Source organism: Petaurus breviceps, unplaced genomic scaffold (assembly GCF_028583685.1).
Source record: "Petaurus breviceps papuanus isolate PSGF00001 unplaced genomic scaffold, PetGlider_PUasm1.0 90849, whole genome shotgun sequence".
Lineage (NCBI taxonomy): Eukaryota > Metazoa > Chordata > Mammalia > Diprotodontia > Petauridae > Petaurus > Petaurus breviceps.
This window is the reverse complement of record NW_027187361.1, coordinates 19,388,606-19,411,739: the sequence shown is the minus strand read 5'-3', so window position 1 is coordinate 19,411,739 and position 23,134 is coordinate 19,388,606. Positions and strand designations below refer to the sequence as shown.

At 37.3% G+C, this 23,134-nt stretch overlaps 1 protein-coding gene and 1 long non-coding RNA gene across 4 annotated transcripts in view; one reads left to right on the top strand and one right to left on the bottom strand.

The window, feature by feature from the left end:
• The window catches only part of GABRG3 (gamma-aminobutyric acid type A receptor subunit gamma3), an 858,838-nt gene extending 840,718 nt beyond the window's left edge, over positions 1–18,120 (top strand). The window contains exon 10 of the mRNA XM_069072942.1: positions 17,737–18,120. Coding sequence (XP_068929043.1) covers positions 17,737–18,015 — 279 coding nt within the window. The 3' untranslated portion in view covers positions 18,016–18,120. The remainder of the gene's footprint in view (positions 1–17,736) is intronic.
• Positions 10,397–23,134, bottom strand: part of LOC138149728 (uncharacterized) — a 38,317-nt gene continuing 25,579 nt past the window's right edge. For 2 of the 3 annotated variants that reach the window (XR_011165408.1, XR_011165409.1), the window contains 2 exons: positions 22,657–22,798; positions 21,893–22,529 (listed from right to left, as the gene is read on the bottom strand). This is a non-coding gene — a long non-coding RNA (uncharacterized lncRNA). Of the gene's footprint in view, positions 10,914–21,892; positions 22,530–22,656; positions 22,799–23,134 lie in introns of those variants that run through there. The other variant, XR_011165410.1, reaches the window with a different exon arrangement.

Below are 23,134 nucleotides of genomic sequence, written 5' to 3'. Positions count from 1 at the left end.
CACACACACACACACACACACACACACACACACACACACACACACACTGCAGGATCACAGAAGCTCAAGGGGAGACCTATCCAGAACTTTGTTTAAGTCTTAGTTTGATAAATAGAGGATATTAAGATGTCTAGGCATGAAACAAGTATTCTCCAAACCCTAACGAGTCCAATAAGCCTTTGACTTTTCTTCTGAGGTTATGGGGAAGCAAGTATTAATAGCTTGTTGCTGAAGACATCTAGCATCATCTGAGTACTCCCTATCTAATATACTTCTGAAAACTTAACTGAAAAGGCCCTACTCAGAATAAATGGCATAGATGTTACTACAAGTGACAGTGCAGAGGTGGATTCTCAAGAATTCATAATATTCAAGACCACACTATATTCCTCCTGATCACACACATAAATTGAGGACTAAGAAGAGGGGATTTCTCCCAACTCCATGTAAACAAAGGTATTCTTCTGATAGGTGATTTAGTCTCTGAAGGCCCCAACAGAAACTGGGATATTCCTAGAGAGTCATTGAAGATCCTCTAGTATAATTGTAACCCAAATACCAATGCATAGCAGACTGCTGTAAGTTTGGCACTCCCACCACCACAGTGCTTGAGCATATGCTCTGTTTCCTGCCCTCCACAAGCTCCTGTAGTTAAAATACACTGAGCATTGGTGGAACCTTGGCCATCATGATAGAAAAACTCATTTCAACAATCCCTCTAGTCTGGACACAAAGACTTGTGTATAATGTGAAAAATCAGGTGGGGTGAGAGACCAACTATGTGTAACGAGGATACAAGTAGGTAAAGTGCTTGCTATTGGAATGTTTTATATTTGGTGGGGAAGAATGACATTACTGCCCTAGTCTCAAGTACAATTTTACTAACAGTTTTGTTTGATAGATATAGATACACACACATATATACATGTGTATGCACATATATGTACATACATATACATATCTTATATAATCTTATCAACTCTACATTTCAAAAGTCATCCTCAAAATTCATTAAAGAAGAAAGTGTCTTCATATTGTTCCTACATAACATAGAGGGACATATAGCTAAGGCCTGATGACACTGGGGGTTAGAGAGTATTCTACCCAAAAAAATCAAAATCTAATTGCAACCAATAAAGGTTGATTCCTAGGCGTGGGCAATCCTATGGAGGAATTTTAAATCCCAATCCACCAAACCTCTCACTAAAGCAGTCTTATTAGACTCCTCCCTTATTTAACAATAACTTGTTTAAATTAACTAACCAAGTTACTTAATGGTAATAGTTCTACCACTCTCATATTTCCCCATACTGAAAGAAATCCTCTGGGAAATAGGATTGAGGTGGGGGTAGGAAGAAAGGAGAAGGAGTAGGGTAAACGCTTTGGTGCCCAATCGGAATTACGCCTTTTATCCTGTTTTGTAGTTTTCAATTCCATAGCGTCCAGACATTCTTCAGAGAAAACTGAAGGATCTAAAAGCACGCTTTCCCCATGTATGTAACGTACGTGCTGACCTCTTCACCTAGGTAATTAATAATTTTATTCATCAGTCCTCTGATTTCTGCATTTAATTTTGCTATTTTAAAATTTAAACCTCATTTACTGCTGCCTCTAATTGCTTAATCTTTAAAGACGTATCATGTCATTGTCCTTCTTCTGGGGATACAACTTTTCTATAGATGACATCAGTAACCAAATAATACTTCTTGTATTTTTTGGAACAACTTTCTTCTTTATGTATCTTAACAATCGTACAGGATGAGTAGGAACTTTATTCTTTATTCATAAAGATGGGTTTAGCCATATATTCTAGATAAGACTTTTGATGCTGGGAAAAAACAATATATTTCTATCCATACCATTGTCTAGGGCTTCTTTTCTTCCACAATGTTTTTTATGCATTTTAAAAATTAATTGAAACTGAGTCCATTGTAAAAATAAAACAAAACAAAAAAGAGCAACCACATATAAAATCACTTACAGAACCAAATTTATGGGGACTGGATGAGGAACTGAGCAAGGAGCGAGACTAGGAGCTGAGAGTTACCTACCTTGGAATCCAGGTGACAGTTGGGTAGACTCAGGCAGGAGCTGGGACCATGGAAGAGGAACCATGGAATCTGAGAGCCAGCCTCAAGTCAGGATGAAAAGATCTCTTCTTGGATACTTAATGCTGACTGAGAAGTTCATGATTTACTGTGACCTAGGGGTGGAGAACTTTGACCTTAAGGCTTGCTCCTTAAGGATGATTGAGTTAAGGACTCACTGAATGATATCTTTTAAACTATAAAACTATGTCACCACTTTGGTGAAAACTGTGGCCACTTTAGTGATAAGTTGTTATGTTATAAAATTGTGAATGCTGTACTTTGGTTTCTGTGAATGTTTTGCTTTAATTTACTGTTGAATGAATAGAGAGTTCACTATACTATGTGATCAGAACCTTAGAGCTATCCACAGCAGCAGTCTTCTGTAAAGCTGCTTGTGCTTAGTTTTATAGCCCTCTGCCTATATATGCTCCTTGTAACTACGCTAGTAAAGAGAAAGGTCTTCTGAGTTACATATATCATCTTCCCATATAGGAATGTGTACAGTTAACCTTATTAAATCCATTATGATTTCCCTTCACTGTTTACCTTTCTTATGCTTCTCTTGAGTCTTTTATTTGAAAGTCAAATTTTCTCTTCAGCTCTGGTCTTTTCTTTCCTTTTTTATAAGCAATTGGGGTTAAGTAACGTTCTCAAGGTTACACAGCCAGTTATTTTGTGTGGGTGTTAAGTATATGAGGCCAGAACTGATCCCAGATCTCCTGACTCCAGGGCCGGCACTCTTACTTACTGTGCCACCTGGCTGCCCCATCTCTGGTCTTTTCATCAAGAATACTTGAAAGTCCTCTTTCTCATTGAATGTCCATTCTCCCCTCAAAAGGAATATACGCAGGTTTGTTGGGCAGATGATTCTTAGTTGTAGTCCTAGTTCCTTTGCCCTCTGGAATATCATATTGCAAACCCTCCAATACATTAATACAGAAGCTGCTAAATCTTGTTTTCTTAACTGTAGCCCCACAATTCTTGAAGTTCTTATTCCTGGCTCCTTGCAATATTTTCTCCTTGACCTGGGAATTCTGGAATTTGGCTATAATATTCCTGCAAGTTTTCCTTTTGGGATCTTTTTCAGGAGGTGATGGGTGGATTCTTTCAATTTCAATTTTACCTTATAGTTCTAGACTATCCGGGCATTTTTCCTTGATAGTTTCTTGAAAGAAGATATCTAGGTTCCTTTTTTATCATGGCTTTCAGGTAGTCCAATATTTTTTTTAATTATCTCTCCTAAATCTCTTTTCCAGATCAGTTGTTTTTCTAGTGAGACATTTCACATTGTCTTCTATTTGTTCTTTCTTTTGGTTTTCTTTTATTATTTCCTGATTTCTCACAGAGTCATTAGCTTCCATTTGTTCCATTCTAATTTTTAAGAAATTATTTTCTTCACTGAGTTTTAGGACTTATTTTCCATTTGTACAATCTTTATTTTGAGGCATTCTTCTCCTCATTGACTTTTTGGACCTCTTTTGCCATTTGGCCTAGTCTGTTTTTTAAAGGTGTTATTTTCTTCAATATTTTTTTTGTCTCCTTAACAAGTAGTTGACTTGTTTTTCATGATTTTCTTGCATCACTCTCATCTGTCTTCCCAAATTTTCTTGTACCTATCTTACATAATTTTCAAAAACCTTTTTGAGCTTTCCATGGCCTGAGAACAATTTATGTTTGTTGTTTTTTGTTTGTTTGTTTTTGGAGTCTTTGGATGTAGGAGTTTTGACTTTGTTGTCTTCTGAGTGTGTGTTTGTATCTTCCTTGTCACCATAGTAAATTTAAATAGGTTTTTTTTTCTGTTGTCCCTTCCCCCTCCCCCAGCTTATTAGTTGCCTTCTAAATCATTGCTGAAGTAGGTCTCTGCTTCCAGGATGGAGGGCACACTGTCCCAAATTTCAAGGGGTTTGTGCAGCTGTTTTCAGAGATACTTCTAAGGATCTATAAGTTTTCAGTTCTTCCAAAATTGTATGATCTAAGGAAAGTTGTTTAGTACTCTCCTTGCCTGTGCTCTGGTCTGTGAGTGACCACAAGCACTCTTTTCTGCCCTTGAACTGTGAGGAGGGTCCTTCCTCCACTTTGGCTGCAAACTCTTCTATGCTAGTCCTCATCCTCATCCTGGGACTGCCACCCATGACCTAGATCCAAGTATGGGCAAAGCAATGGAGTCCTGCCTCACTGCTGGCAAAAAAAAAACCCTGTAATCTCCTTCTGACCAGTTATTCAACCCCCTTCTACATGTCGGTTGGGAGCTCTGGAAGCAGCTACTGACACTGCTGCTGCTAATTCAATCACTCCCAAGCTCTGCTTCTGGATTTCTGGGGCCCGATCTGTGCCCAATCTGTGCTGGACTGTGTCCATCTTTCACCCAGGTGCAACAAACTTTTCCTGCTGACATTCTAAGGTGTCTTTAGCATCTGTGAGATGAGAGGACTGGAAACAACCACTGCTACAAGTGATTCAGGCACCCTGAGTCTGGTTTCAGCTTTTCTTGGGCCAGGTCTGCACTAGTGTGGCCTGTTCTGGACTGTACTCTCCCTTGTGCAACAGATTTTTCTTGCCAAATTTCAAAGTTGTGTTGGACTGGAAATGTGTTTCCCTCTAAAAACTCTATATTTTTGTGAATTCTGCTGCTCTAAAAATTGTTTAGAGTTACTTTTTAAAGGGTTTTTAGGAGAAATTGGGTGACTTCCTGGCTTTGCTCTGCCATCTTGGTTTCACATCCCGAGACTTTTATTTTTAATGCAATAGGTGCTCATGATTCCTAAAATCTAATTAAAACTCCTTTGATCATTGAAGTTAAAATAATATAGAAATTGAAAAATCATAAAACATATCTCCCCTTCTATAATTACTATCAGAAACTGATGTACCCTATAGGCAATTTTACTTCTAGAAATATATATCTGACAGGTCCCTGCCTTCAGGCTGTCAGGGATGCAAAACTGCCACTTAGGGGTGAACTGAGGGGTCTGATGTAGAATGGGTGGTGGACAAAAGTTGCAGTGCCCCCATGAGCCCTACCCCCATATTTTACAGATGAGCAAATTGAGGCCTGGAGAAATGAAATATCTTGCTTAAAGTGGTTACATAAATGATGAATGACAAAGCTGTGATTAGAACCTAAAGAATCTGACTACAAATATGGTCTCTCTACTGTGTTACGTGGTCTCTTTCTGTCACACCCACACATATACCTATAATATAATTTCCATTTATGTCACAATGCTCCCTGTCAGTGGAAAACCAGCATAAAACTTCTTTAACTTATAGCATAAGGATCTCAAGGTAGATCCATCTTATGGGTTTATTCAAGCCAGCTACTATAGGAAAGACCCTCAATTAATCTTGATACTTTCCAGGTGGAAAGTATAGATGAATAAATTGAAAGGGACCTGCAAAAAGATTTGGTTAAGTCCTCCTAGTCAGCCAAAACAGATTTTCACTTTCATCTTTCCTACTTTCAAAGATCTCCCAGGATAGACATTATCTGAACAAATAGTCTATTTAAAATTGTAATTGTCTGCTAAAGAAAGGAACAGCTTCACACAGGGCAACATCACAAGAAGCATTGTCCTTGAGCTCTGCTCTTTTTTTTAAATTACCTCTACCATTATATTAGGGCTTTTCACAATTAACACAATATATTTGTGTATAAACACACACACACATATGGTAGAGAGGATTAATGTATCTAAGAACCAAAATGTTGAGAGACAGGATGGTATACTAATGGCTAGGTAGTCCACCTAGAGTCAAAAAGACTGAGATTCAAGTCATATATTAATATATTCTGACTCTATAAACCTGGACCTCTCACTTAACTACCTTAGCATGTCTGGTAATTCTTTGAAACTTAAAGTTGTTGATATGCACTGATATAAAAAGTTCCTCATTGGAACTTCCAATGCCAATGAAATATTTTTTTTGTTGTTGTTTAGTCAGTCACGTCCAATTGTGACCCCATGGATGTTACCATGACAGGCCCTTCTAATCTCTAATATTCCTCAGTCTTTTCAAGTTCATATTCATTGGTTTCATGATACTCCATCTCATCCTCTACTGTCTCTTTTTCCTTTTGTCTTCAAGTTGTCTTAACATAAGGATCTTTTCCAATGAGTCCTATTTTCTCATTATGTGAACAAAGTATTGTAAAGCCAAGCACGGGCAGCTTTCTAGAGGACTGCTACTGTGAATAGCTTTAAGGTTATGATCACATAGTATAGTGAACTCTCTAATTATTCAGCAGTAAACTAAGGCAAAACATTCACAGAAACCAAAGTACAGCATTCACAATGATATAATGTAACAACTTAGCACTAAAGTGGCCACATAGTTTTAAACAAAAGATATAATTCAGTAAATCCTTAACTCAATCATCCTTCAGGAACAATCCTCCTTAAGGGACACAAAGTACAAAGGTCAGTTTTCCCACCCCCTAGGTCACATTGTCTTAATCTCTCAGTCAAAAAGTCTTCTTTCTTCTTGGTTGGATATTAGTTTCCAATCATCCTTAACTCAATCATCCTTAAGGGGTACAAGATATAAAGTACAACGTTCTCCCACCCCTAGGCCACAGTAAATCATGACCTTCTCAGTCAGCACTAAGTTGGCAAGGAGAGATCTTTTCATCTTGACTTGAGGCTGGCTCCCAGATTCCATAATTCATCTTCTATGGGTCCAGCCTTTGCCTGAATCTACCCAGCTGTCACCTAGATTCACAGGCAGGCAGCTCTCAGCTCCTTATCCAGTTCCCACTACATATTGAAGCTCACAGTGTTTGGTCCACCTCAAATCCTTTGCAGTTTCTGTTTCTTGGAAGACAAACTTAACAGAGACAAAACAACATTCATGCACATTGTTGGTACCATCACCAGTTCACTATCTGCCTGTGAAATCAACACAGACCCCAAAACAAGGTCTGAGAACTCAACACAAATTATCAATATAGTCCCAGGACCTCTGAAACCCTCCTCCAGGACTCCTGTAAACAGACAACAAGAAAATCCTCTTTCAGGGTGTCCATTAAAGTCCCAGGGCTTCTGTAGAAAGTATCATAAACACAAATCAATGCAGACAAAACATACAGAGTGCTAGAAACCACAAGTTTTCCCCTTCTCAGCTCTTCTCTGTCCCAGCTGTGCTCAACGTTTTATATGGTCTTTAGCTCCTCCCTGTTCTGCCCACTTCTTACACCATTCCTATCCCTGCCTTTGACAAGCCCCTCCCACTGTGGGATTCACAGGTTCTATTTCTTAACAAAGACTTGATACAATCACTGGCAAGGCTCAAAGGCACTTGAATTGAAACAAGCTGCTAAATAATTTAATAACTTAAACAAGATGCTAAGTACTCATTTGCTTGCCATTACAATGAAGCTTTGCTTCAGTATTTGATCTTGCAGTGAATAGTCTGCCTTAATTTCTTTAAGTATTGACTGATTTGATCTACTTACTATCTAAGGGACTCTCAAAAGTCTTCTCTAACACCAAAATTTTAAAGTATTCATTATGTGGCATTCAGCTTTCCTTATAGACAAACTCTCACAGTCACACATTACTACCAGAAAAACCATAAGTTTGACTATACAGACATTTTTTAGGCAAGGTAATACATAATCTTGTTTAGTATGCTGTCCAGATTTGCCATAGCTTTCCTTCCAAGAAGCAAGTGTCTTAATTTTATGACTGCAGTCACCATCTGCAGTGAACCATGAAAATAAACTCTGATACTGCTTCCATTTATTCTCCCTCTATTTGCCAGGAAGTGATGGGACCGGTTGCCAAGATCTTATGTTTTTTTTTTTTAATTTAAAGTCAGTTTTTACTCTCTCCTCTTTCATCCTCATCAAAATAATTCTTAATTCTTTCTGCCATTGTAGTGTTATTGTCTACATATCTGATATTGATATTTCTCCCAGGAATGTACCGTGTTTCCCCGATAATAAGACCTATCCCTAAAATAAGCCCTCCCCTTACAGTGTAAGATTCCTCTAAAATAAGCTCTCCCCCGAAAATAAGCCCTATTGAGATTGCTACTGTAGTGAAGGTGATCCCCTGTGCTACACGCTACATTACGGTGCCCTCTGTAGGCCCCCCCCCCCCCCCCCCGTGAAATGCACGCCACGCTCCAAGCTGCATCCAATCAGAGCTGCAGCAGTGAGCACGTCATCCTGTTCTTCTCAGTGATTTGCTTATTGAATAAAGGTACATTTTTTTGTTCACATTTACCTGTTTATTAAAATTGCTGTCAATGTTCATTAAAATAAGCCCTCCCCTGAAAATAAGCCCTCTGGTGTTTTTCTGTCCAAAAAAAATAATAAGACAGTGTCTCATTATCGGGGAAACACGGTAATTCTGACTTTTGAGTCATCCAGCCTAGCATTTTGCATAATGTAGTCTACATATAATTTAAATAAATTATGTGACAATATACAGCCTTGTAGTATTCCTTTTCCTATCTTAAAGCAATCACTTATTCCATGTTTGGTTCTAACTGTTGTTCCTTGGTCTGCATAAAAGTTTCTTAGAAGACAAGAAAGATGATCTCCTATCTCTTTGAGAATTTGCTACATTTTGTTTTGATCCACACAGTCAAAGGCTTTAATGTAGTTAATGATGCAGAAGTAGATTTTTTTTTTTCTGGAACTCCCTAGCTTTCATCATGATCCAGTGAATGTTAGCAATTTGGTCTCTAGTTCCTCTACCTCTTTGAAAACCAGTCTGCTCTTCTGGTAATGCTAGTTAATTTCACATGTTGCTGAAGCCTAGCTTGCAGAATCTTAAGCATAACCTTGCAGGCATATGAAATTAGAGCAGTTGTTTCATAATTTGAACATTTTTGGCATTGCCCTTCTTTAGGACTGGGATGTAAACTGATATTTTGCAATCCAGTGGTCACTGTTTAGTTTTCCATGTTTGCTAGAATACAGAGTGCAGCATTTTAACAGCACCATCTTTCAGGGTTTTAAATATCTCAGCTGGAATTCAACTAACCTTATTGTTAGCAATGCATCCTTAAAATGTCTTGCTGTAGATCAGCAACCACATCAGAGTGATTATCAGTGATGTTCTTTTGCATATTCTTGCCACCCTTTCTTAATCTCTTCTATTTCTGTGAAGTCCCTGCCATCTTTGTCTTTTTATCATGCCCATTCTTGAATGAAACATTTCCTCACTATACCTATTTTTCTTGAAGAAATCTCTTGTCTTTCCCACTCTATTTTTTTCTATTTCTTTGCATTGTTTATTTAAGAAAGAATTCTTATCTCTCCTTGCTGTTCTCTGGAAGTCTTCATTCAGTTGGGCGTGTCTTCCCCTTTCTCTTTTGCCTTTTGTTTTCTTTCTTTCCTCAACTATTTGTAAAGCCTCATCAGACAGCCATTTTTCTGTCTTGCTCTTCTTTTCCTTTGGAATTTTTTGTTGTTGTTGATGCCTCCTTTACAATATTGTGAACTTCTCCCCATAGCTCTTCAGACTCTCTAGCTACTAGATCTAATCCTTTAAATCTATTCACCACTTCCACTGCATATTCATAAGGAATTTATTTAGGTATTATGTATACAATCTGATGGTTTTCCCCAACTTTCTTCAATTTAAGTCTGAATTTTTAAAAAAGCAGCTCATGATCTGAGCCATAGTCAGATCCAGGATGACTGCCCTATCATGGTAGAGGGACTTGTGTATCTCAATTAAACTATGGCTTATTGGGTGGCTAGGTGGCACAATGAATAGAGCACCAGCCCTGGATTCAGGAGGACATGAGTTCAAATCCAGCCTCAGACACAACACAAAAAACTAGCCATGTGACCTTGGGCAAGTCATTTAACCCCAATTGCCCCTCCAAAAAGAAAAAAAGAAACTATGGGTTATGCTGTGCAAAGTTACCCAAGACAGACAGGTCATACTGGAGTGTTCTGACAAAACGTAATCAACTGGAGAAGGAAATGACAAACCTCTCTCTAGTATCTTTGCCAGGAGAATCCCATAGACAATATTAGAATGATAAAAGATATGACACTGGAAGATGAGTCCTCTCAGTCAGAAAGTGTCCCAACACACTATAGGGGAAGAACAGAGGACAGCTAAAAGTACAAATGCCAGTACCAATTAAGTGGTTGGGCCAAAACCAAAAGGAAACTCAGCTTCAAATGTGTCCAGTGAAAAAAGGAAAAAGTCTGATGTTGTAAAGATCAATATTGCAAGGAAACCTGGAATGTAAGATCTATGAACCAAGGTAAGTTAGATGTGGTCTAACAGGAGAAGAAAAAGATTAAACATTAACCTCATGCATGTCAATAAATTCAAATGGACAGGAATGAGTGAATTTTATTCAAGTGATCATTACATATACTAATGTAAACAAGAATCCCTTAAAAGAAATGGAGTAGGCCTCATAACTGATAAAATGGTGGTAAAAAAAAAAAAAAGGAGAGAGTACTGGGGTATAATCTCAAAAAGAACAGAATTGTATCTGTTCAAATCCAAAGCCAATTGGTTAACATCACAATAATATAGTCTACATTCCAACTACTGAGGCCATAAAGATTAAAGCTGATCAGTTCTATGAAGACCTATAACATCTTGTAGAAATAACACCAAAAAAGAGGTCACATTCATCATAAGGGATTGGAATGCTAACGTAGGAAATCAAAAAATAATTAGAATAACAAGCAAGTTTGGACTTAGAGTACAAGAAGTGAAGCAAAGACTAGTAGCAAAGACTTTTGTCAAGACAACTTGCTGTAAACACTCTTTTTCAACAACCCAAAGGGTGACTATATGTGGACATCACCAGATGGTCAATATTGGGACAAAATCACAGGACCTGTCAAAAGAAAAATGAAAATTAGAGGAAAAAATAAATTATTTAAATCCCTCAGTACAGCTTTATGAAATAAATTCTAAATGCCCTCTCACCCTATTTCTGCCTTGTTCCAGGCAAGAAAATTCCTGTCATCTGATTTCATTATACTTCCTGCCTGTTTATGTATTTTTTTTTCCTTTATGACATGCCCGTAAGCTTTTCAGTTCAAGCAGTCCCAAAATAACCTACATTACATTGTTTTAATGTCAGGAGAAGGTCAGAATATGATTTCATTAGATCTGATTTATTATGGCAAATAAAAATTAAAAGCCATTCTCTCAATAAAAGTCAGTTTAATATTTATTTTTAGTTATTTTTTATTCGAGTAATTTGAAGTATTATCTAGAGCATTCTAAACAATTCTTTGGAAAGCCAGTTCTCACTTCTAGAAATATTTTTTTTTTCCTATTTGCTGATAATCTGGGCCTTTTGCTTCTTCCTACTGTCTGTTTGTTTTCACTCTAGGTAATGGGTAGGCAGATAAAAGAAGGAATCTGATTCCATTCCAGTTCCTTAATCACTGGACATACAATGGTACCATGCCAAAAAATTGTTATTGTTTTTTAGTAGGCTACTTGGCCTACAAAAGACTATGTATGACTGACTGAAAAAAAAATCTTTTTTATTTTGTTTCCCTGATTATATAATTTTCTGCCAGACTATGTAGTTTTGAAAAGATTTTATACAAATATCAATTTTTATAGTTTGAAAATATGTAATACTGCTTAGTTTCTACCACTACTAAAGATGTATAAGCCCTACACATGCATGAATAATTATTCATTTTCACATCCCAACTTTTAATGCCTCTTAATATGCTAATTATGGGCTATGCTAAATTCATTTAAATTTCAGGGTTTTTTCATATTGCAAAATGGAGAAAATGAAAGATTTCCCTATAGTTCAAATTTTAGACAAATTGTAAATACTTTGATTGGCATATAGACTTTTTTTTTAATGCTTTATTAACTTATTTACATCATTCGTTTCCGCCAAATTTTGAGTTACAAATTTTCTCCCCGTTTTCTCCCCACCCATCCCCCCAAAACAGCAGTCCCACAGGATATCCCCACCTCCAATCTGCTCTCTCCCATATTTTCTCCCATACCCATTTCAACTTTTCCAGTGGATCTCTGTGCCTCAGTGCCTGTATATCTTTTTTTTTCTTAATAACATGTAAGATGGTATTAATAATAGTATATACACACACACACACACACATATATACATATATTTGAATATTTGATTTTAAAACTTTCAATTCCAGATTCATTCCCTTCCCCCCCTGCCACCCACCCCCACTGGGGAGACAAGCAGTTCAGTATAGGTTGTACATGTGCGGCTAATGCAAAACAATAACATAGTAGATGTATTGTAAAAGACTGACTATATTTCCCTCCCTCCTGTCCCACCTCCCACTTCTTCTATTCTCTACTTTGATCCTGTCTCTTTTCAAAAGTGGGTGCTTCCAACTTCCCTCCCCCCCAGCCTGCCCTCCCTTCCATCATCCCCCCTCACATCCCCTTCCCCCCCTATTCTCCTGGAGGGTGAGATCCCCTATTTAGTGTGTATTTCCCTCCCTCCTCCAGCCAGATTCAATAGGAATAAGGCTGACCCATTCCTTTTTGCCTTCCTATTCTTCCCCTCCATTGTAACCATTTTCCCTTGCCTCTTCTGTATGAGATAGTTGCCCCACTCTGGCTCTCCCCATCTCCTCTCATTATATTCCTCTCACCTCTTAATTTCACCTTTTAAGTATCATCCCTTCCTGTTAAATTGGTCCCGTACCCTCTATCTATGTATACCTGTAAACGTATATACACACATTCACATATGTATTCATATGCCCGCATACCCTCATATAAAGACATATATATATATATACATACATACATACATATATATATGTGTATATATATGTGTATATATATGTGTATATATATATATATATATATATATATATATATGTTACAATTATTGTTTTTCCATGTAGGAATGTTAATAGTTCAACTTTGGCCAAGTGGCTCAGCAAGCAAGAGCACCGGCCCCAGTGCCAGGATGACCTGGATCAAATCCGGGCCCAGACACTCAGCACCACACCCAGAAACAACAACTGGCCACGTAACCACGAGCAAGCCACTCAACCCCGATTGCTTTAAAAAAAAATAGTTCAACTTTGATAAGTTCCTTATGATTTCTTTTCCCTGTTTACCCTCTCATGCTTCTCTTGCTTCTTGTATCTGAATGTCAAATTTTCTATTCAACTCTGGTTTTTCCAGCAAGAATGCTTGAAAGTCCTGTATTCCACTGAATGACCATATTTTCCCCTGAAACATGATACTCAGTTTTGCTGGGTAGGTGATTCTTGGTTTTAATCCCAGCTCCCTTGACCTCCGGAATATCACATTCCAGGCCCTTCGATCCCTCAGTGTAGAAGCTGCCAGATCCTGGGTTATCCTGATTTTTTTTCCACAATATTCAAATTGTTTCTTCCTGGCTGCTTGTAATATTCTCTCCTTAGTCTGGGAATTCTGGAACCTGGCTATAATAGTCCTAGGAGTTTTCTTTTTGGGATCTTTTTCAGGAGGTGATCGATGGATTCTTTCAACCTCTATTTTGCCCTCTCATTCTAAAACATCAGGGCAGTTTTCTTTGAGAACTTCCTGGAGGATGCTTTCCAGGCTCTTACTTTGGTCATGGCTCTCAGGCAGTCCAATAATTTTTAAATTATCTCTCCTGGATCTATTTTCCAGGTCAATGGTTTTTCCCATGAGATATTTCACATTGCCTTCTATTCTTTCATTTGTTTGGATCTGTTTAACAGCATCTTGATTTCTCATAAAGTCATTAGCTTCCATTTGCTCCAATCTAATTCTGAAGCAATGATTCTCCTCAATGAGATTTTGAGATTCTTTTTCCATCTGGAAAATTCGACTTTTTAAAGCATTCTTCTCCTCATTGCCTTTTTGAGCCTCCTTTGCCATTTGAGTCAGTCTGTTTTTTAAGGTATTATTTTCTTCAGTCAGTCTGTTGACTCTCATTTCATAATTTTCTTGCATTGTCCTCATTTCTCTTCCCAATTTTTCCTCCACTTCTCTTATCTTCTTCTTAAGGTCCTCTATGGCCTGTAACCAGCTTGTATTTTCCTTTGAAGCTTTTGGTGCAGGAGTTCTGACTTCACTGATTTCCTCCTGTTCCATGCCTTGCTCCTTCTTATCCCCAAAATAGGAGTGTAATGTTGGAATCTTCTGTCTGCTTTGTTTCCTTTGCCTGCTCATTTTGCCACTCAATGATTTGACTTTTGGGCTTTTTGCCACAGTAGGACTCTGCCACCAGACAGGGGAGTTTTCGTCCTAAAAGCTGGGGTTTTCTCAGCTGCCGGAGGTATTAGATGGGTTCCCTCTCTGAGGTCTCCACACGCTCTGGCAAGCTGGACACACACCCCAGGACCTCCACCCTAGACTGCAATCCAGATCCAAGCAGGTCAAAGCAAGAGTGATTACCCCTCAGACTGCTGCTTGGTCCCCCTACACTCTTCAGACCAGGAGCCGAAGCCGCCACGTGGTGCTGGCAGGCTGTGCTGGTGTCTCAGAGGTTTCTCACCCTGGGGGTAAAAGCCAAGCATTCCCACTTCCTGGGTCCCAAAGTCCAGACTGCACTGGCCTCTCACCTTGTCCTTCGCATCTATGTATTGATAAATCTGGAGATGGCCACAGCTGCTGCTGATCTGGAGTCCCTCTGGCTGGCGGCTGGTCAGGCCCGCCCTGGGGCTAAAGCCTCCGCGTAGTGCTGGGCTTGGCTCCTAGAGCGTTGCTCTGGCCAATTCCTTCCGGCCTGCTGGGCTGTTCTCAGCGGGAGGTTAGCTTCTCTGTGTCATTTTGTGGGTTCTGCAGCTCCAAAGTTTGTTTAGAGTCCCCTTTTTACATGGATTGGGTAGGGTGGAAGTGAGAGCCTTGGGAGGGTAGTGCTTCTACTCCGCCATCTTGGCTCCGCCCTTGGCATATAGACTTTTTGACTAGATTCTCAGAATGTTCTAAGGTATGTGAATGTTGCCTGGGTTTTAAGACAGTGGCATTTGCATGAGTCTCTCTTCATTGGTAGAGAGAAAGATGGCTCGATGTGTGTCCATTTAAGGAGCAAATTTGTTCTAATAGCTTTGGAAAAGAGAGACAATCTTGACTATTTCTTTGAGAAACTCAACAGTTTCCAGACATTCTATATGAAGAGACCTTTGGAAAAAGAGGGGGAAAAAGAGACTCTGGGAAGTAGCAAACATGTAGAGGAAGTGGTGCCTCAATATGTCCCTCATTTTTAATCTGCCTCACTAGAAACTTCACAGAATTTCCTTTTGGGTAAGCGTCTCCCCAAATGAGAGAGAAAGAGAGGCAGAAACAGACAACTGAAATCACTTTTTTGAGTTTTAAATTCTGCCACCAATGTTGTTCCTTCAGTGCATTACCTTGAGATATCATCCTCTTGACCAAACTAGTGAGCATTTTATGAATGTTCCAGGCCTGAAATTTGTGTTACATAGATGAGCAACAGAAAGACAGACAGATAGCTGCTATCTAGTTAAAGGATAGAAAAATCTGATGAACTACTAAGGGTTCAAATTACTAAATTTTATTTTCTAAATATCTGCTGTTTAGGTCATTTCTACATGTGTAACAAGACAGCAGAATTTTAACAATTTTTTTAGTCAATCTCTGGAGAATTATTAATAGGATTGACAAAGAGTTGCTTAGAATTTTACTATGAGTATCCTTCCACATGTCTTCTGTAGACAAGAACTCCTTTCCTGATCTGTCTATAACTACTTGTGAAATAAGTGTCATGTAATATTTTATTTTACATCAACTGTCACTGAAACATTTCGTAATGATGTGCCAAGAAATAGTTTTAAGCAAACCCTAGCAAAGCACATTGCTCCAAAAGAATTAAGCATTACCTTACTAGAGAAATTGTCACTGTTATAGATGACATTTTCCACTTGTGTAGCTTAGAGTTATTTGTATCAGAAAGGAAAGATTTGTACTTTAACAATAATTTGTTCTGAATAATATTTGTTGTTTCCCTAAGTATGTTTCTTTTTTAGTGTTTTCTTTGTTTATAACATTGTAGTCATTATGTGGATATTATATTGACTCTGCTTTCTTTATTATGTATCCTTTCATACCAATCTTCCTTCCCATCTTGTTCAAAATTCTTCATATTAGTTCTATATTATGATATAATAATATTCCATTGTATTCATATATAACATTTATTAGACCATCCCCAATTGTTGGGTATACATTATACTTCTAATTTTAGTTATATTAAAAATTTTGTTTTTATGAATTACTATGAATTATTTAAATGTATTAGTCATATCATTATATCATTCATTATCTAGAAATAGGCTCTCTTGTCAAAGAGTATGAACAATTTAATAATATTTCTCATGATTCCAAATGGTTTTCTTGACCAGTTGTAGTAATTCACAATTCAACCAGCATTGAATGTGCATTAACAAACAAAAATTGACTGATATGTTGACAATGACAAGGTAAAGATTTGACAATTATGAATATTGCTTCTTCACTGAATAATTTCTTCACATTTTCAGTAAAATTCCTATATTTTTGGTTTTCACTCTCTTTTGCTCAATGATCATGCATGCTTTTCCATAATCTAAGATTCATAATTTTTGTTAAAATATCCTTTAGCTTTTGTTTTATTTTATACTTCCTTTTTTTAATTAGAAGATAATATACTCACAAAGCAACATTTATGCTCTGGTAATAATAATATTCATTGGCCAGTTGTGAACCACTGTGTGGTTTATGAATAATAAATGAATTCATACTGAATTCAATTCACTAAGCATTATTAAGCACCTATTCTATGCCAGACTCTGTGTAATTCATTGGTGAAATATGGACAAAAACAGACCCTAACCTTCAAGGGGCTTATATTTTAATGAAAGCCATCTTTCTCTACAAAGATCGTTAAAATCTTGCTCCATTTTTTTTGGTTTTTTTCCCAAAAAATACTTAATACCTTCTTCAGGTTTTGAACAAAAAGATATCACATAATTTGGGTCTCTCAGACATTGTTGGAAGATTTCTGACCATTGAATATTTTCATGCCCATTTGACTTCTTATTTGTTTTGTTTTCTTTTAAATGCCATTTGGAGGTATACAAATTTCTAAAAATAAAGGTGCTTAAAATAAATTTATGGTATATATCAAATCAGAAAAATAAATGGGTTGTGGGTTCATCATTTAAGGCAAGAGATCTGTGAAGACATTTTTAAAATGGCTGCCAATACATAAATACATTGTAGAAAGGGAACTTCTTTAATGGGGAAATCCCCACTACTAACATCACCCAGAAATCTTTGAATAATTTAGAGTCTTACAGAGTTGTCTGGGAGCACTGAGATGTTAATACATTTTGGGAGTCACATAGCCAATATGGGTCAGGGGAAAGACTTAAAGCCAAGCCTACGTGATTCCAACACAACCTCTATCCACTATGCTGGGCTACCTCTAGTGTATTATCTTACACATAACAATCCTTTGGATATAACAGATTTGTCCTCTAGTTGGAATAAACCATTGCTACGTAAATATTTTCCAAATATCTGATCCATCGGAACCTATGTCTACAAAACATCAGCATGCTAGTTTTGATATTTAACCCGTCTCTCTGGTCACTCTACAACATATATACAGATTGCTTCATTCAGCTAATGTTTCCACTGTCTGATGTTGGTTCTTTTGTGTCTATTGCTTCTAGAACTACTCTGTCCTGGATATGAGACCACCTCCTACAGTAATCCCTCTGAATAATTCCATGTACTGGCAGGAATTCGAAGATACTTGTGTCTATGAGTGTCTGGATGGCAAAGACTGTCAAAGCTTCTTCTGTTGCTATGAAGAGTGTAAATCGGGCTCCTGGCGGAAAGGACGGATTCACATAGACATCTCAGAGCTGGACTCGTATTCCCGAGTCTTTTTCCCAACCTCTTTCCTGCTCTTTAACCTCGTCTACTGGGTTGGATACCTCTATCTTTAAATATAACCAGTAGTGGTGAAGACTGAAGGGTTTTCACTCTTTTTCTTTCTTCAGCATTGGCAAATATTCAGTAGCAAAGGAGGACTCTGGTCAGTTTCATTCCTAATTACAAAAAAACTCATTATCTATGATTATTACAGGACCTCACCAAGGTTTTATTATGTACGTGCCTGGGGTATGTGTGTGTGTGTGTGTGTGTGTGTGTGTGTGTGTTGGAGAATACCTAGTTACTTTTCAACATCCAGTTCTCACCAAATTCTATTCAGTTTCGTATCATTTTTAGAGATTGGGATAGCTGTTGATTCATCTCAACAGAGAAATCTCTAAGACCTACAGGCAGATACATTTATAGATTCCTCCAGAATTTCCTTATCTGTCTTTTCTCCTTGCATCTCCAAGCACTAGCATTCACTGGTGCCGAACCACATTTCTGGGTTAGAAGTGTTTGAAAAGCTGGAAGGACCGACTCTGCAACTGGACCTTTATTGTGAGTTGCAGTGTGGTTGGGGTCCTGGGATTTCTCTTTATAACCATTGAAAAAGCCAACCAAGCTTCTGTAATCCTAATAACTGTTCAGTAACTATGAAACCTTAAAGAGGTGGCAGAACTGGGAAGGGTATATATATATATATATATATATATATATATATATATATATATGAGTATGTGTACATGTGTGTCTGCCCTGGTGTACATGAGTTGGGGATATTATTTTGAGAAGGAAAAAATATAGTTTTCTTAATCCTTTATTTGTTGAAATCAAAGAAGTAGATAATCTAAATGTATTTTAAAGGCTTTGTTTTCCTTTTTGAACTAAAGGAATACCAGTTTATCACAAAGACAAAAGTTTTATTGAAATTGGCCTGTACTCTTCCACAGAGCAAAGAGTCACTATCATAAGTTAGCACAAGGTACCTTCTTCATCTTGCTAAAACAGGGCACACACCCACATACACACATCCCTTTCAAATTTTATTTTATAATGGGTGGGAAATAAGGGTTCCATCTCCAAATATGCTCAATCACTACTGAATATTTTTTTTAATTAAAATATTACCTATTCAAAAAACAAAACTAAACTAAAACAAAGATGTGTAATTGCTAAGCATCAAACAAGTATATTCTTTGGCTAAGAAAAAGTATTTTATACTTTTGAAACAGTCAAGCAGCAACATCCCAAAGAGAATTCTAGTATTTGTAACTGTTTTGTACAAGATAAACAACTTTATTTTGGCATTGTTATCTAACTCTTTCTTTGTTTCTGACCACCAGTATTTCTCAAGACACTTTTCAAGTGTTCTCTTTTCAAAAAGAAAGTCTTGTCAGTTGGTAATGATCTCCTAAATAAAACAGTATATCCCCAAAACACTGTGGGCCTACCCTAATCACCTGAGATGTGAATTAAAACCAGTGTAAAAGCATGAGATATTTTAAAAGAAACTGGAGGGAAATAGCTGTCAACAGGACAAATCTGGTCAGTAAAACAGCCCAGGTAGCATAGGTCAGTAAAAATAAAATGTCTGGGCTGGTAAAAGTTTGATTCTTATTTGCATGTCTGCTTAGAAACATCAGAGATATTTCTAGTATAATGCAAGATGGGTATGTAGATAAAGCATGAATGTTTTTCAGGAATTGGTTAACTAGTTTGAAGAATTTTCGGGAATATTGTTTTTCTTCCCTTTTCCAGTTTCTTCCCTCATGGCTTTCTAGTTGTTTGTAAGCAAAGCATACAATTTGTAATTTGTTTTTTATTCTAATAGAAAGTTTGGTGGAAAGTAGGCTATATATTGGTTTAAGTGAAGCTTATTAATTTTCTGTTTAATTCCCTTATCTATATTATCACTCCCTCCCAAAATCTAGAATAGTAGAGATGTAATTCTACATAAAGGACAATGCTAATTTGATTTTAGGATATCATGATTCAAGATTTGCTTTATTACATTAACATAGACTTTCATAAAGTAAGTGGTTCCTTCTTAGCAACTCATCAAACCACTGTTTCCACTGATGAGAGCTCACTCTTTATAACGAGAAGAGAAATACCAAGTCTGCTCTAGTTGAAAAGGAATCTTGTGATGTTAGGATTCCGAGGTGGAGTTCTCCACTGTGGAAAAACACTTACCTGAAAACTCTTTAACCTAGAAATCAAGAATTTTTTCCCAGAATCCTACCCTATCATCAACATGATTTGAATTAATGATCATATTTCATAATATGAAGTAGTTTGGTAGAATCTTATCGTAAAATGGGACTGAAGAGGAAGGGATGCCAAGAAAATAAACAACTAATGGATGATGAATAGATGAGATGATGTATATTCACGGTAACTTTACAAAGTCCTGCCAGTTGATCTAAGATCCAGAAAAAGGTTGTCACATGATAAGCCCCCTTTTCTGGGAGGTGAGTCTAAAGAATGATTAGATTTTCAATAGGTGAAAGCACTGGTAGATTTTACACCACACACATCTGCTTCTACTATCTTCTTCATTTAATTTTTATTTTCAACTTTTCCCAGCTGTAAGCATCTAGTACCCTCAGTACCCTCAAGCTTCTCTTTGAAAGATTGATTATACATTTATAAATTTGTTCCCTTTACCTTTATTTACTGAGAACATAAACAGATCTCAACCATCTAAAACATTTTTTCCTTTCCTCATATGACCATGAGTCTCCAGACCAAATCACAGTGTTAATATCTTTGAATGAGCCACTAATCTCTCTTGCAAAATATAATTCTAGTCACAGAGTTACCAATCTCTAGACTAGTTAAAATGCGTCTTACTCCTGAATCAAAACAGCTACGTGAATCCTTTAAGCCAGACTTTGTCCATCTGTCTCCAGTCCTCTATGGAGTTTACTATACAGTACATATGAGTTGTTTCATGTGTTGAAATTAGTCTTGTGTTTTTTGTTATTACAGAGGCCTATGGAATACACAATTAAGCTTCTAGCTGTCCTTTCGGATGACAAATAATGGGTGAGGGAAAGCTGAGAGTGGGATAAAGTCCCACTCAATTGAATTATTCACTTTTGCTCGGTTAAGATTGACTGTTGAATTGATCTATTGTACATGCAGCTGCAAGATAGTAGCTCCCAGAATAGATTTTCCTTACTGCAGTCTCCTGATCTCCAAAGCCCAAAGGCTACAGTTGGAAGGAAGTATGTTAGGTGGCAGTCCTGCACTTGTTAAGACATTTCCTAGGTGCTTGGCATCATAAAGATACACTGTCTTTATCTCTCTTTCAGAGTCAGCCTTACTGCCTAGACCAGGTTTTGCCATTGCTATTGCCACTGCCTTAAGCAACTAGGGGGAGAGGTAAAGAGAGAAGATGGAACACACAGGCCAAAGTTTAACTAAACTAAGACCACTACTACACATGACATCATTGGCAACTGCTAAGTGCTCACTTAAGTAGACTATAGGAAGAAACTTTCAAATGGATAAAATATTTCTTTAATGACTAAGAAGTAAAACTTCTACATAGTTCCACTGTCAGTAACCAGAATAATATAGACCTTTTGGAAACTGACCTGCTAATGGTTGCTATGAAGCAACACCATTTCTAAATCTATTCAAAAGTTTTACTTAAGACTATAGCTCTATAGAATTTAGGACTAGAAAGTAGCAGATACATATTGATCACAACCTCTACCACCCTTGAACAGATGAGGAAACTGAGGCTCAGAAAGGAGAAATAACTTGCCTATAATTGACCATTTATTAAGTGACAAACCCTAGATTTGAACCCAATTTTTCTGACTCTAAATGATGTTTCTTTCTCCCTTAAAATAATTAACTACCAAAGGCAAGTATTGTTTCCTAAAGAAACAACCTTGATTCCATTTTCAAGATACCAGTCTAAACACACACACACTCTTATATACATGCATCTTATGGATGTCAAGGTTTAATTCAATCAATCAAACATTATGTACTTCATGTAATAGGACATGGGAATACAAAATCATTTTTTAAACCCTTGCCCTCAAGGAGCTTACATTCGATTTTATTGCAAAATAGATCTAAATCAGTCTTCATTTGCCATAAAAATCAGTTATAAATAATATGTCCCATTAGTTGCCAGACAAGGAAAAATAAAGATTCTTCTATCATCTATGTTGCACTAAAAGCAATTGGTTGGTTGGGGGTGGGGGGGGCGGGGAGGGGAGAGATTCAATAGCTAATGGTCTAGAAAACAAGTGTTTTGATAACGTTTCTCCTTTAAAGCAAGCAAAGACTTCAGATTTTCAGGCCACATTGGGGGAAATTTGGTGTTATAAAAGACAAACCAGCCAACAAAATTGATCCACATCCTGCAGATGATATGCAGACTGATACGGAGTGTTTACCTTGACGCTATATTAATCTGAATAATCTTGCAGCCTTGATACAAATCAAATATCTCAAGTCTTTTTCTTTTCCAAAAATTCAAGACAAATTCAATGGAGTGTTGGGAGAGTTTTCCAGCTTGAGTTTCATGATATCCTCAGGAGATTCACACCCACGACGAAGTCTGTAAGAATAGGGGGATCAAAAAGTGAGTAGACAAACCGAACCGAAAAGGCAAAATAATAAGATTTAGTAAATACCGAAAAGAAGTACTCAGAATGACAACAATTTCAGCTTCTCAGGATGCAGACCTGGGTCTTGTTGCTTTTTTATGATTGCTCGAGGCGTATAACCAATCACAGTCAATCAGCGGCATCTTTGGCCAAAAAAGAAATGGGGGAAGTGTACAAGTCTTGGGGTTCCAGGAGTTGATAAAGATGAGATGGGAGCCTCCTGTAGAGCAACATATTCCTCTGTAGTTAACAATCTCTAAGACAGGGAGACACTTCTTCTAAATATTATTAATCAGGCTTATTTTGTTTCCACTAAAGAAAGGAATAAAGTACAGCCTGAGCAACTCTTACTAATGGAGAAGAATATTGCTATTTCTTTGTCCTGGATGTTTCTTTATCTGGGAAGAAGATGGTTCCCCAAAACCCTAATACTCAGTACTCATAAGATGAGTTCATCATCCTCTGCCACAATAGTTTATTAAACAGTAGGAAATATACAACAGCCAAACCTTTCACAGCTTGAAGATGGACTGCAATTCCACTAATAATGTTTCAC